At 45.6% G+C, this 15,213-nt stretch overlaps 1 protein-coding gene across 2 annotated transcripts in view; it reads left to right on the top strand.

Annotated features, from left to right (window-relative positions):
• ELAPOR1 (endosome-lysosome associated apoptosis and autophagy regulator 1) overlaps window positions 1–15,213 on the top strand; it is a 76,273-nt gene that overhangs the window by 48,715 nt on the left and 12,345 nt on the right. For both annotated transcript variants that reach the window (XM_017657955.3, XM_017657954.3), the window contains exons 4-9: window positions 2,234–2,381; window positions 2,846–2,926; window positions 3,517–3,622; window positions 3,750–3,899; window positions 11,142–11,230; window positions 14,686–14,863. In XM_017657955.3, the coding sequence (XP_017513444.1) occupies window positions 2,234–2,381; window positions 2,846–2,926; window positions 3,517–3,622; window positions 3,750–3,899; window positions 11,142–11,230; window positions 14,686–14,863 (752 nt within the window). The remainder of the gene's footprint in view (window positions 1–2,233; window positions 2,382–2,845; window positions 2,927–3,516; window positions 3,623–3,749; window positions 3,900–11,141; window positions 11,231–14,685; window positions 14,864–15,213) is intronic.

Below are 15,213 nucleotides of genomic sequence, written 5' to 3'. Positions count from 1 at the left end.
TGCTCTCATAGCATCTACAAGCCATCCAGGAAGACAGATAGTTAAAGATAAATTGAACAAAGCATTAAGGTATGATCAGAAGAGGAAACTTAAATTGCAAATACACTAAGAAAAGATGCTCAACTTCACTAATAATCAAGAAAATAAGATTTAAAGTCCAACAAGACATTACCTCTTACCATACTGTACTGGCAATGATTTTAAAGTCTGACCACTCGAAACTAGGGAAGGATATGGAGCAATAGGAACTCTCATACACTGCTGGTGGGTGTAAATAGATAACAGCCACTCTTGAGAACAATGTGGCACTAGCTGGTAAAATGGGAGGTTCCCATGCCCTCTAACCCAGCAATTCCACTTCCAGGCATTCCACTCAGACATGTGAATAAGAAGACAGGAACAGGAATGTTCTGAACAGAGCATGTACAGGAGCAGAAAACTGGAAACAATCTAAATGCCCCCTAACAAGTAACACATACAGAAACGTGGTAGAACCATACAGGACAATATTATATAGCAGAAAAATGAAAGAAGAGCTTCATGTATGAGTATGGATGACTCCCACAATGATATTGAAGCAAACAAGAAAAAAAGCCCAAGTTTCATAAGTATGATACCATTTATATAAGTTTTAAAAACATGCAAAGCACTAGGCTGCAGCATATTGTTTAGGGATACATGCATAATGAGTAAAGAAAAGAAAACTACATGGGATGTTAAGCACCAAATTCAGAAAAGTGGTTACTGGGCTGTCAAGCATATCAGCACTAAGTGATACCTTTTTTAACAGGAGAAATCAATATTATTAGGTTAGCTGGGGTGTCTTGGACGAGCTCATCTTAGGTTGTTTGGAATATGTGATAGGAGGGGTGGAGATTGGCTAAGGGAAACCAAGGCTTCTGCTGTACTGGATTTCTTAAGCAAGGTAGTAAGTCTTGAATATTTCGTAATATCTTGAAGTGGAATAGAAGAGAAATGTGGTTATGAGAAGGGAAATGGTGGGAACCAGGGCATGCTGTCACAGAGGCAGGTAACAGTCCAGAAGGACTTCTCAGAGCAGGTGACAACAGGAGCTAAGCCAAGGGAGGGAGGAGGAAGTTTGTTCCAGGAAGAGAGAACAGCCCTGGAAAGACCCAGGGGGAGACAAGGTTGGGCAGAGGATTGAAATTCTGCATGCTGGGGCACAGAGAGTGGGTGAGGATTTGTGCCCTACCCTCAGGGCCACAGGCAGCCACAGGGCCTGAGGCCGGGAAGTGGCCTGCTCAGGTTTTGTTCTGAAGGGTCTCTCCAGCCACCGAGTGGAGAAGGGGTTGGAGGAAGAGGGCCTGGATGCAGGGAGGCTGGTCCAGCGCTGTGGGCATAGTGCTGGGGAGCGATAAAAGAGAGTTCTTGGTGCAGGGCGGACAGAGCTGAGAGATATTTAGAAAATAAAGTCAACATGACTAGACTGATTGTCTGTGAGGTTCTCTGGCCTTCTCCGTTCCCACAAAAACCAGGTACATGTAGCATCTAAAAGTGAATATTGCCAGAAAAACAGGCAGACTAGATGGATGGGCTTCTGAGTTCTAAAGAATAGCTGTACATCTTACTACGCTGATGGACAGTGACTGTGAAGGGGTATGTGGGGGGGACTTGGTGAAGGGGGTAGCCTAGTAAGCATAATGTTCTTCATGTAATTGTAGATTAATGATACCAAAATAAAATTTAAAAAAAGAAAAAAGAAAGAAAGAAAGAATAGCTGTATATGCTGACTTTCTTTGACAGCTTTGGAGTTAGGCAGACCTGGGTTTGAATCTCAACCCTGGCACTTGCTGGCTGTGGGATACTGGGCAAGGAACTCGCCAAGCCTCAGTTTCCTCATCCATTAAATGGGAAAGGGTAGCACTTCCTCTTACTGATGAAAAGAAATGAGTATAAAACATCTAAGTCAATACCTGGGAGATAGTAAGCAACCAATAAATGTTATCCTCCCCCTCACCTCACCTGCCATCTGTCTTCTGGGTAGTTCTGCATAATGAGGGGCACACTTACCAGCTTCCTCTTGTCGGCTGTCCCCCCAGGCTCTTTGATCTAGAGATCCTTCTTCACGGAGCGTTGTCATATTTAAGCTTCCACGTATGAATCACAAGGCTGGAAGTTCTCAGAGACCTTGCAGAACTTGAGACCTCCACATCGCACAAAGCCTGGTGGGCTGGGCCCCTGCCACTGAACTTGGCTCTCGTTCCCCTCGCAGGTCCAAATGGGAGCCCCTGGGCGACTACATCTCCTCCAACACGGATGAATGCACTGCCACGCTGATGTATGCTGTCAACCTGAAGCAGTCGGGGACTGTTAACTTTGAATACTACTACCCGGACCCCAGCATCATCTTTGAGTTTTTTGTAAGCCAAGGGGGAGGGTGGGAGGTAAGGATTCTTTAAGGCTCAGGTCAGTTACAGGCATCACAAGCACAGTCCTGCTTAGGAAATTGCCACAGTTGATTCCCCGAGGTGAAAACTGTGGGCAAAATGGGCTGAGGCTTCAAGAGGCTAGAGAGGCAGAAGTCAAGGTACGCTGAGGCAGAGAGCAGTCCGGAGGCCCTAGGTGTTTCCACCCTGCTCACACAGGAAGGCAGCACATAATGGCTTCTGAGTTACAGGTTATTTCTTTGGTATGAGTTCCCTGAAGTTCTGTGTGTATAACCAGCTCCCACTTCAAGGCCTGTGCGTTCTGAGCTCAGTCCCTAAAGGAAATGGACGACTCTCCTCCCATGAGAGGGGTCTGCTGGAGGGCTGGTGCTGGGTGGGCTGAGGAAGCCACTTTCCTAGAAAGCTGAGACTCCGATCCCAAACTCCTGCTGCCTCAGGTTCAGAATGATCAGTGCCAGCCGAATGCAGATGACTCCAGGTGGATGAAAACCACGGAGAAAGGATGGGAACTCCACAGTGTGAGTACCATACCAGCTTTCCTGGAGATACTAACCTTTTCTAGAAATCTCAGAAAAGGGCCCAAGGGCCTTTCCTCCACAGAGTGTTTCCCTGCAGTCTGGGCTCTGTCCCTAAAAGGCAGGGGTCTGACATGATGAAGATGCTACAGTTTCTCTGCTCTTGAGTTGACAGTATATGGGCGGGGGCTGACTTCCTCCCACTATGGCTTTGACCCCAGGGCTAGCAGCTTTCCAGCTTTCAAGGCCAGGTCATCTGGGAATGGGGCATGGATAAATAGAACCAGAGAAGAATGAGAGAGTCCCAGTCACCTGTTGCCAGTACCCTCAGGTCCCTTCATTGGCTTCACTTTCAAGATGCCCATGGCACATGTGATTAAGGGAGAAGAGGAGGGTAGTGGGAGGAGACTTAGAAGGGGAGGAGCTAGGCCAAGATGGGAGGAGGGACAAAGCAGAGCAAGCTGAGGAAGAGGATCAGAATAGGCACCGCCATGCAGGCTGTAAGAGGAAGGGTTCCAGTCAGAGGCTGACCCGGTGCCTTAGGGACATCTGTCTCTGCACCTGAACTAACGCCTCCTGCTTGTGGCTTTTAGGTCGAGCTCAGCCGAGGCAACAATGTCCTCTACTGGAGAACCACAGCCTTCTCAGTGTGGTCCAAAGTTTCCAAGCCTGTGCTAGTGAGAAACATCGCCATAACAGGTACTGAGAGAGGGACTGGGGCTGACTTTCTGGCCTGGTGATTCTGTGGGAAGGGTGAGGGTCAGTCCCCAGGCTGCCCAGTCTCTAGGGCTAATCCTTGCTTTTCCTGATTGTTCTTCCTCCATAGGGGTGGCCTACACTTCAGAATGCTTCCCCTGCAAGCCGGGGACATACGCAGCCAATCAGGGCTCCTCTTTCTGCAAACTCTGCCCAGCCAACTCTTACTCCAATAAGGGAGAAACTTCTTGCCACCAGTGTGACCCTGACAAATACTCAGGTGATGTTTCTGAGGGCAGGAGGCCGGTGGGGGCACCAGCAAACACAGGGAGGAACAGGAAGTAGAGCCATCCTCTGGCTAAGCTGATAATTCCTGGTCCCTTACTTTCTGGACACTGGAAGAGCTCTGCCAGTTCACACTCCATCAGTCACTCTGGGAACAAAAATGGCATCACTCAATATGTATTTATTGAGCCTCTGCTGTCTGCCAGGCCCTATTCTAGGTGCTTGGAACACATCAGCAAGCAAAATAGGCAAAGCTCCCTGTCTTCATGGAATCTACATTCTGCTGTGGGGAAGACAGACAATAAACTATAATGGCAGTTAACAAATATGTAATAAGTTATATAGTCTGTTAGGAAGTAAAGTCAGGGTGCTGTGGCAAAAAAGAAAAATCAGCCCATTAGAGGGATGAAGAAAGCTAGGGAAAGGCGTAGCAATCTGGTTTTCTTCCTAAGTGAAAATTTAAAAAAATGAAACCTTATATAAGATTATACTTATAAATAACACATGCAGTAGATAAGACATTTATACTTAACCATTATCATCAAAGTTAATTTAGAAGAGCCATACGGCTGTACTGATGAGCAAAACATTTTGAGAGCAAGGGTTAAAGATGGAAGTTACAATATTTTACCAGCCTGAGCATCCATTGAATGCAAAGCAGCCTTTTTCAGGAAACCCAGGGTTCCTTGGAAAACACGTTAAAAAACACTGTTCTAAGGGAAAATAAGAGGACAGTGGGAAGCAGCCTATTTCAGCTTACAGACCTGAGTAGCTTTCCTAAAGCATTCCAACTTAAGAAACAGGACTTGGTTATGTGAGGGAGTCTTGGGAGCAGCCTCTGATGTAAGATGGGCAGCACCTCCAGAGGGCTCTCTGCTCAGGCAGTTCAGTGGTTGGCACAGGGGCCAATCTCCAAGACAGGTTCTAAGTAAACAAGTAGAGAGAGAGAAAGAGTCCCTTCTCTTCCCTTGCAAACACTCATAACTATTCAATTTTTCCTTTCTTACACAGAATCATATATAAACCCACCTCCAGGCATTCAAGCAGATCCTGGTGTCCTTACACAGACACACCCACCCCTCACACAGGTGTTACAGCATGTGTTTGCTCAGTCAAGACCAGCCATTGACCTTGTGAAAGGCTTATTTTTTACACTGTTCCTAAAACAAAAGTCCTGTTTATCTCCACAGATCTTGCCAAAAGAGTATAGTTTTCAGCAAGAACAGGAATGTTTAGATTTTAAGGGAAGTTTTTATCTATAAGTCTAAATTCCTGTTTTTCCACTTGAATTTCTTTTTCTACTTCCCTGCTCTAACAATGGCAGCCTTTGTCAGTCTTAGTCTCTCGCTCCCTTTCCAGCCCAGCAGTGGTACAAGGGTTTGAAAGGCAAGGTGGTTTCAAAAAAACTGCCTTGGAGTGTTTTGCCCAGTTCTATAGAAGGTGATTTTTATCCAGATTGCTGTTATGATTGTGTTAGGTTGGGAGTCTGAATTCTTGGAGTCTGTTCTCCTTTTGCCACCAATTTCTCAATCTACCCCTTTGATTGGAAAGTGAGTTTTTACTACAAAGAACATGGTCAGTTTGTTGACCAGCTCACCAGCTTGGGGTACAAAGAGAGTCACATTTCTTTGTAACTTGACTCTTCCAGAATACAGAGTCAGTGCGATGCTGGGAAAATTCAGAGTCTGATCAGAGCCCATGATTGTGCATGAAGGCACAGAAGACCCTGTGGCCATTTAGGCATCCATTTACCCATAAATTCTGAGTGCCTGATAGTTGCAGGGCTTGGGCTTGATGCTAGGGTTAGGGTTGGTGCCTTGCCCTCCAGCTTATGTCAAAAAGTGGGAAGGAGGTTATAGAAACCCCTAAGTGGAGTAACTCCATGGTTCAGTAGGCACTGGGATAGGAGCACTGAGTGTAGGGTGCAGTAGAGGCACAAAAGGGCAGTGGTCAGCCCTCTCTGGGGAGGGAGGAAAGGCTTCACTAGCTGTGGTCTTGAAAGATGAGCTGAATGTTGAGAGATGAGTTGGCAATTTGATGAGGGCAGGATGTTCTGGAAGAAGTACAGGCATATCTTGTTTTATTACGCTTCTTGTTTTATTGGCAATCCTGCATTGAGCAAGTGTATCTGTGCTAGTTTTCCAACAGCATTTGCTCACTTTATGTCTCCATGTCACATTTTGGTAAATATGGCAATATTTCAAATTTTTCATTATTACTGTATTTGTTATGATGATCAGTGATCAGTAATTTTTGATGTTGCTGTTGGAATTGTTCTTGGGTGTTGCAAACTGAACCCGTATAAAACGATGACCTTAATCAGTGAATAAATGCTGTGTGTGCTCTGACTGTTCCATCGAGCAGCTGTTCCCATCTCCCTCTCCTCCGGCCTCCCTGTTTTCCCTGAGACACAACAATATTAAAATCAGGCTACTAATAACCCTACAATGGCCTCTAGGCATTCAAGTAAAAGAAAGGGTGGCATGTCTCTCACTTTAAATCAAAAGCTAGAAATGATCAAGTTTAGTGAGGAAGGCAAGTTGAAAGCTGAGACAGGCTGAAATCTGGGCTTCTTGTACCAATGAGAGCCAAGCTGTGAATGGAAAGAAGTTCTGAAGGGGAATTAAAAGTGCTACTCCAGTGAACACATGAATGATAAGGAAGTGAAACAGCCTTATTGGTGATATGGAGAAAGTTTTAGTGGCCTTGGTAGAAGATCACACCAGTCACAACATTCCCTTAAACCAAAGCCTAATCCAGAGCAGGACCCTAACTCTCTTCAATTCTCTGAAGGCTGAGAGAGGTGAGCAGCTGCAGAAGAAAAGTTTGAAGTTAGCAGAGGTTGGTTCATGAGGTTTATGGAAAGAAGCCGTCTCCATAACAGAAAAGTGCAAAGTGGAGCAGTGAGTGCTGATGCAGAAGCTGCACCTTATCCAGAAGATCTAGCTAACATAATGAAGGTGGCTACACTAAAGAACAGATTTTCAATAGCCTTATCTTGGAAAAAGATGCCGTCTAGGATTTTCATAGCTAGAGAGAAGTCAATGCCTGGCTATAAAGTTTCAAATAACAGGCTGACTGTCTTGTTAGGGGCTGTGCAGCTGATGACTTAAAGTTGAAGCCAATGCTCATTCACTACACTGAAAATCCCAGGGCCCTTAAGAATTATGTTAAATCCGCTCTGCCTTTGCTTTATAAATGGAACAACAAAGCCTGGATGACAACACATCTGTTTACAACATGGTTTACTGAATATTTGAAGCCTACTGTTGAGAGCTACTGCTCAGAAAAAAATGATTCCTTTCAAAAGATTACTGCTCACTGACAATGTACCTGGTCACCCAAGAGCTCTGGTGGATTATGCTCTGATGAGAAGCTCTGATGAGATTATGTTTTCATGCCTGCTAACACAACATCCATTCTGTAGCCAATGTATCAAGGAGTAATTTCAACTTTCAATCTTCTTATTAAATATGTTTTCTAAGGCTGTAGTTGCCATAGTGATTCCACTGACAAAGCTGGGCAGTCAACTGAGAACCTTCTGGAAAGGATCCACTGTTCTAGATGCCATTAAGAATATTTGTGATTCATGGGAAGAGACTGAAATATCAACATTAACAGGAGCTTGGAAGAAGTTGATTTCAGCCCTCATGGATGACTTTGAGGGGTTCACAATTTCACTGGAGGAAGTAACTGCAGATGTGGAGAAATAGTAGGAGAATTAGAAGTAGAGTCTAAAGATACTACTGAATTGCTGAAATCTCATGATAAAACTTGAATGCATGAGGAGTTGCTTCTTATGGGATGTACAAAGAAAGTGGTTTCTTGAGATGGAGTCTACTGCTAGTAAAGATGCTGTGAAGATTGTTGAAATGACAACAAAGGACTTAGAATATTACACACACTTAGTTGATGAGGCAGCATGCAGAGTTTAAGAGGACTGACTCCCAATTTTGGAAAAAGTTCTACTGTGGGTAAAACGCTATCAAACAGCATCATATGCTGTGGAGAAATAAGTCATTTATGAAAGGAAGAGTTGAACGATGCCCCAAACTCCACTGTTGTCTTATTTTAAGAAATTGTCACATCCACCCCACCCTTAAGTAACCAGCACCCTGATCAGTCAGCAGTCATCAGCACTGAGGTCAGACCCTCCACCAGCAAAAAGATCACAACTTGCTGAGAACTCTGGTGACAGCATTTCTTAGCAAGGAAGTATTTAATTAAGGCATGTACATTTTTTAAACATAATGCTACTGCAAACCTAATTGGCTAGAGTATAATATAAACAAATTGGGATTTTCTTCTATCAACAGTGGAGGCCATTAAAGAATTTTAATCTGGGAAGGGATATGATTTGGCTTCTGCTTTTGAAAGGCCACTCTGGCTACCATTTGAAGATAAGGAAAGGAATGGCTGAAGGCAGAGGCCACAGTTGGAAGATTTCCCAACAGGCACCATTGCTGGTGCCCAGGATCTAGACTAAGGCAGAGCTAAAGGGGGTGGAGATGTTAAGGACAAAAGGCTTGGCTAAAAGCATCTTTCTTACTGATTCCTGAAATTTGATCATGAGGATTAATTCCTTCATGTTGCATTTAATATTAGGGATTCATTTCCTAACAGAATAGCATAGGGTTTAAGTGCATGGGCTCCAGAACTAAATTACTATGGTTCAAATCCTTGCTCCACTTACTACCTAGGCCGCCTTGGACAAGTCACTTGTCTGCGCCTCAGTTTCCTCATCTATAAAATGGGAATGGTGATAATCATATCAACCTCATAGTGTTATTGTGTGCATCAACTGATAAATACAGGTAAAGGATTTATAATAGTGCCTGACATGTTAAGCACAAATCTTATTAATTCATTTACAGTGAGGCCTGGCCCAGCAGTAGTCTTCAATATGAAAATACTCCGAACATTGGTAACAATAAGAAGTAATTTGTCTAGGACTTAACAATGTACAAAACATTACCCCATATATACTCATAGCACAGTGCAGGAGTGATTTCTCTGTTTGCAAATGAATAAAGAGCAGCTCAAAGGGTTAAGGGATTGGCCCAGTGTCTGAGGTGGTATCTGACCTTGGCCTTGGGTTTATCAAGTGCTTAAATACTCAGGGGAAATGTTTCCTTTGGTAAAATGGATCAGAATGAGAGAACACTGTACTCCTGGAGGTGGGGAAAGGAGGAGGAAGGGAAAGAAAGGGGAGATGCAGCCCCCAAGATAAACTTTATCTTCCTACAGTTTTGCCCAGGGCCGATTCACCAGGACTCACTTTTCACTCCCTCACCAAACAACTAGGCAGACCTTTCAAACTTGACTCGTACCCAACTCAAACACCTTGATGAAACCTGAGCTAGGAAAGTGAGGTATAAGTATGGAAGTTAATCATTTATTGAAACCATCTTAACAGTTGTCAATGTGTAAACAGCCTGACCATTTTTCTTGGAACCTGGAGCTAGGGGGTCAGGCTGAGCAAATATCTGCTAAGCAGAAAAGGTATTTATGCAAAACACACTTTCTAATGTAACTTGCAATTTGCTAGACACAATATGCAAGGTTCTGGGAATTGGTATGTTTTCAGCATCTCCCCACAAACTTCTCCTGTCCAAGTCTACCAGAAGCATGAGTCCCTGAATCCCTCTATGCTGAATTAGGCCTGCTTGTTAACCAAATAAATGAGCTGAAAAGACCCCAGATGTTTCTCAGCCACTGGTTCCCTCTTGCTCAGGCTAATAAGATGGGGACAGAAGAGGTGTGTAGTTGAGGGAACTCCCCAGTGCAGGCTAACAAGGCTGAAATTAGGAGATTCTTTGATCTAGGAACTTATTTGGTGCCTTGGGAAGAAGAGGGGATCAGTTGAGAAGTAAGCCTTAACTGGAAGAGAGACTTTTAATCCTTATTGAAAATACTGTGATAGTTACCAAATAAAAATAATGTTTACAAACCCAGGTAACAGTTACTAGCATTTAGTGAGTCCTTACTTACAATGAGCCAGGTATGTGCTGGCTTCTGTAAGATAGATATTATTCCTGCTCTATAGACGAAAGCACTAAGGCTCAGAGAGGTTAAGTAACTTGCCCAAAGTGGCACAGCTACTAAATAATTAAAAGGGAGCCAAACCCAGTTCTGCATAACTTAAAATCTCATTCCATTCCACCGCACTGCCTGTCAGGCAATATAGAGAGAGGGGCGGTCTCACCATTATCACAGCGGTCATATAAAAAATCATGGTGACAGTACTAGTAGTCGTATATACTGGAAATCTATAAAGTAGTGGGTATTATTCTCAAAAAGTAAATTACCTGGAAATTGAGAAAAATTTATTTGCATGGATTATGTATTTTTTTCTGGGTAGAAGAAACAGGTCTTTTTTTCAAATTCTCAAAAGGGTTTGTAATTCAAAAAAGGTGAAATCCATAGCTTTAAAGAGGGATTCATTGAAATAGTTATTGCTAGCCAGGGTTTCATAGGGTTAAAGCAGAGCTAACAGATGGAAGGAGAACATACAGAGAGCAGAATAAATAAAATGATAGTTATAACCTTTTTCCTTAAGTACAGGCCAAGGGTTACAGATAGAACAGGGATGCTTGGGGCTGGAGAGGGTGGAAGGAACTTCATGTCTTAAGGGGAGTTGGGGGAAAGGTCACCTCGTTCGTGTAGGGTGACTGCACAGACAGGGAAATCAAAGGGGGAAGACCTGCATCCTAAGCACACATTAAGAGGAATTTCAGAGAAAGAATTGGAATAGGAGGACGAAGGCACTGCCCTAAGCTGTCATATGTTTTGCTTCAGCCCTTCAGGAGTGGAAAAAACACGCGCATAGTCAGGGTTCTGAGGCACCTGAAGACTGGCAGCTTTCAGGGAACTTGTATTGGAATAGTACTACTATTGTATTGGTGGCGGTGAGCCTGCAGGATGCTCCACCCAGCTTCGCGCCCTCCTTGCTGGTGCTCCAGGAGGTCTCCACGCCCTGCTCCACAGTGCAGGCCCCTGGTTCCTCCTCAGCACCAGGGAGAGGGTCAAAGTGGGTCCCTGAGCAGGGCTGTAGGGACTGGAAATGATGCCGCTGAAGCAAGGGGAAGGGTGGCTTTGCGGATTTTCTACTTACACAATATCCGTGTTGTGCTGTACCCCAGGGTCCTGGGGCTCACAGAGTTTTGAGCTCTCGCAGGGTCAAGAGCTCTGCTGTATTATGTCACTTCAAATATTTGTGCTTACTTTTGCAATTTAGAAGAAGGATCGTCCTCCTGCAAAGTGCGCCCAGCCTGCACGGACAAAGATTACTTTTACACCCACACAGCTTGTGATGCCAATGGAGAGGTGCGTGGCCGTCTCGGGGCCCCTTTGCCCTGGTTATTTCCTTTGCCTGCTCCTTGCTTTACCACATTTAGAGTTCTAGTGGCCAGTGTAGCTGGCACCAGAGAAAACCCCCAGACCTCTGCAGTGACCCCGATGCTAGTGGGAGGCAAAACAAGATGGCCTCATTCCTTTTCAGGCCAGAAACTGCTTTTGCCTCACTTGTTCCACTACGTATTCACATATACTCGGTGTCAGAAAGCCATCTCATTTTCTGTTGTTTGGTTTCTTCCATTTGCTTAGCTCCTCTGGGCAAAGACTGCCTGTCCATGCACACTGTTTCTTCATGGAACTCATCAGACTTGTCCCCTCAGCGTGGCTTTTGTGGGTTGGCAAAGGGAATTGATTCCTCCTTCCTGACTCACTGGAGAATGGCTTGTTCAGCCCCTGCTGGGTACCTTGGCCCCCAGGGCTTTCTGCCTCAGGAAGAGCTGCCTTTGTACTTTGCACTGGCAGCCAGACAGCAGGTGCTTTGTGCATGTTCACTGCCTTGCAGGGCCACAGCTCCACTGGGTTTCAGAGGTGACTGACAGGCTCCTGCCCTCAGGGAGCCCACGGTCCTGGGAGGGACGGTGGAGAGAGAAGGAGAAGCCTGCCAAGGCAACAAGAAGGCTGTGCAAGGCTCTGGGGGACCAGGAAGAGGAGTGGCCAGGACTGGGGGACTGGGAAGGCCTCTCGGAGGAGGTCGTTTGTTCATTTCAACAGTCAGTCACTGTGCTAGGCACTAGGGTTCAGCAGTGAACCAAACCGAGGGGACGGCTACTCCTACGGGGCTTAACTCTCAGAGCAAGCGGAGAAGGAGACAACAGATAAACAACAAATGGATGTGGATGCTATCAGATGGTAATAAGTGGTACGAAGGGAAAAATAAAAGAGGATTAAGAGATAGAGAATGACTTTGGGTGGAGATGCTATTTTAGAGAAGGTTGGTATGACCTCTCTGAGATAAGGGTGAGCCGGAGGGCTTTCTGGGCAGAGGGCGCAGCAGGTGTAGAGGAGGCAGGCATGAGCCTGGTGAGTTCGAGGAACAGCAGTAAGTGAGCAGGGATGGCTCAGGGGCACAAGCGGTGAGATCTGTCTTAGACTGGACATTCTGGAGGAGCTGTCTGTGTCGTAAACTAGATCCTCTCAAGAAAATAGAATTAGGAGTCTGGAAATCTGCATTCAGCACAGAGCATATGCTTGGCTATTAGGATGCACACATATCTGCTGGCTGAGCAACTGGATGAATTTTCCTTTTGCCAGTTAAGCTTGGGATAAAGTCTGGTCCTTAACAGTGATCATTTTTTCAGAGTCATCTCTTACTCTGCACCCCACCCTGCCCTCGTGTTTGGAGCATCATCTGCTTCTCTAGCAGCCATGAAAGAACGGCTACAGAGCTTGTCCGTTGAGCCTTAGACTCAGCTCTGTAATGCCTCCTGTTCTGTATGACCTTGTAAAAATTATTTTCATTTTCTTGGCCTCAGTTGACTCTCTAATATTTTACGTGAAACAATTAGTCCTGCGCTACTTCTCCCCATAGGCAAAACATGTGGTTGTATGTGGCTGTCTTTGCTTCCTTCTGCATTCTCTTTCCTCCAGGCTCGGGCCAAGGCCTTCTAGATCTGTAGTGTGCTCTGCTGCCTGTGAGCCTGGGTGTCTGCCCTCACCTGACCACCATGGGGCCTTTAGATGCTAGGTTGGGCCAGAGCCAGTGCTCTGCTTGCAGCCCAGCCACAGCTCAGGAGAGGGGCCCTGAAGCAGTGTCCATGAATATGCATTCATCAGGAACACTTTACAGAAGTCTCTTGCTTTATGCCTCATGCCTGCACTGGTTCTGTTCAGTCTCATGATTCACTGTCTTCTAAACCATATTTTCAAACCAAGGGACACACCTCCAACCAACTCTTATTATTGCTCCTGTGATCTTTGCTGTGCTTCACTGCTTTCTAAGGGGCCAGATGGTTAATCCACCAGGGTTTCTGAATGTGCTCCAAGACATGGCCCAAGTCAGTCTCCCTTCCCCCTAGAACCTTCTCTCCATGAGACTCAGGAGACAGGCCAAGTGGGATAAGATTAGAGCACAAGCTTGGGGCTCTGGCCCCTGGCTACTCTTCACAGGGAGGAAGACTGAGTTGAGCACAGGGAGGAGGAGCCCCAGGGCTCACCATCAATGAACGCAAAAAGGCCTCTTTCCAGGCCTTGTCATTTCTTATCCTGAATAAAATGGACAGATGCCTTATTCACCCACCTTTTCACACATATGGAATACAGCACAGACCATTCTCATCAGCACTTCAGTGCTATCCACAAGAGCACCTTTTGTCTCTGACTTGACCCCAGGGCCACCCAGGAAGCTTGGAGCTGCCCAGCCAGGGGCCTCCTGCAGGTCATCTCCTCTTCCATATTCAATGCCTCCATCAAAAAAGTAGGGACTGTCCTAGTGAGTGACAGACACAGTATTTCTCTCATCCACTAATTGATGGCTGACCATTCCTCGTCCCTTTTTTTCACCTAGGTTTATTGAGATGTAATCAGCATACAACTTCTGTGTAAGTTTAAGGTATACTGCATGTTGATTTGATATACTTATATATTGCAAAATAATGACCACCATACTGTTAGCATATACCTCCATCATGTCACATAATTACCATTTCTTTTCTGTGGTAAGAATGTTTAAAAGCTACTCTCTTGGCAACTCTCAAGTATATAATACAGTATTATTAACCATAATCACCATGCTGTACCTTAGATCCCCAGAACTTATTGGTCTTATAACTGGGACCTTGTACTCTTTGACCAGTGTTGCTCCTCTTGCCTTGATGTCCCAGAGAACACCCTGTCCGAACCCCACACAGCTGACTGTTATGTGATTGTTGCCCTTGCTAGGTGGTAAGCTCCTTGAGGACAGGGGACATGCCTCACCCATCTCTGAGTCACCAGGTCTGGCACACAGTTGCATTAGGTTTTCTATAAATGGCTACTGAATAAATAAAAAAGCAAAGGAAACACTTGGAAGACAGACTGGGACACCTCAGCCACGCTATCTTTCCCCAAGGGTTATGTGAGCCACCTCTATTCCATGCCTTTTTGTGTGTTCTGGGACTTTTGCCAGCTGCTGTTTCTCTGGCTTTGGTAGTAGTAAGATTCTACATCAGAATTAGAGCTTTCTGTAGAGACAACTGCTCCCCCCTTTCCCTCTGTCACACAAGTCTTCATTAGGTATCTCCCTCTTGATCCAGTCAAACATTCATTCAGCAGATAGTTATCCTGACCAACCATGGTGCTGGGTTAGGTGCTTGGGATACACTGGTGATCAAAACCCTGGTGGGCTTTTCATTATAGCCCAGGAACATCCCACCTCCATCCTCAAGATAAATTACTAAAGATGTGCTAAGTCCCAAACAGGTGGAGCCATTCTTTACCCATTTCTGCAGACGCAGCTCATGTACAAGTGGGCCCAGCCGAAAATCTGTGGCGAGGACCTCGAGGGGGCAGTGAAGCTGCCCGCCTCTGGTGTGAAGACCCGCTGTCCACCCTGCAACCCAGGCTTCTTCAAAACCAACAGCAGCACCTGCGAGCCCTGCCCTTATGGTTCATACTCCAACGGCTCTGGTAACCCCATTATTGCCCTATCCTCTGCATCACATCCATTCCCGCCGGGGCAGGCCATGCAGCTGCTCAGAGGGGCCATCTGTATGGACTCTGTCCTTCCAAGGGAGGCAGGAAGAGCCAGGCTACCTCTGAGGACTAAGTTCAGGAGAAGAGTCAGGGTGGATCCTGTCTGTAGGTCAGAGTCCTGCCTTCCTCCTCATCCCAACCATGAACAGGATTGAGGCCCAAAGGTACCCAATCCTTACAGTGGAAGCTTCCTCCAGCATGTGGCAGGGATGCTACTAGAAAGTTTGGGGAGCTGGGGTGACCAGCTTGATGCAATGAGAACCTGTATGCCATGCAGCAAAAAG

The sequence above is a fragment of the Manis javanica genome, chromosome 4 (assembly GCF_040802235.1).
Source record: "Manis javanica isolate MJ-LG chromosome 4, MJ_LKY, whole genome shotgun sequence".
In the NCBI taxonomy this organism is placed as follows: Eukaryota; Metazoa; Chordata; class Mammalia; order Pholidota; family Manidae; genus Manis; species Manis javanica.
This window is presented reverse-complemented; position numbering and strand designations above follow the sequence as displayed.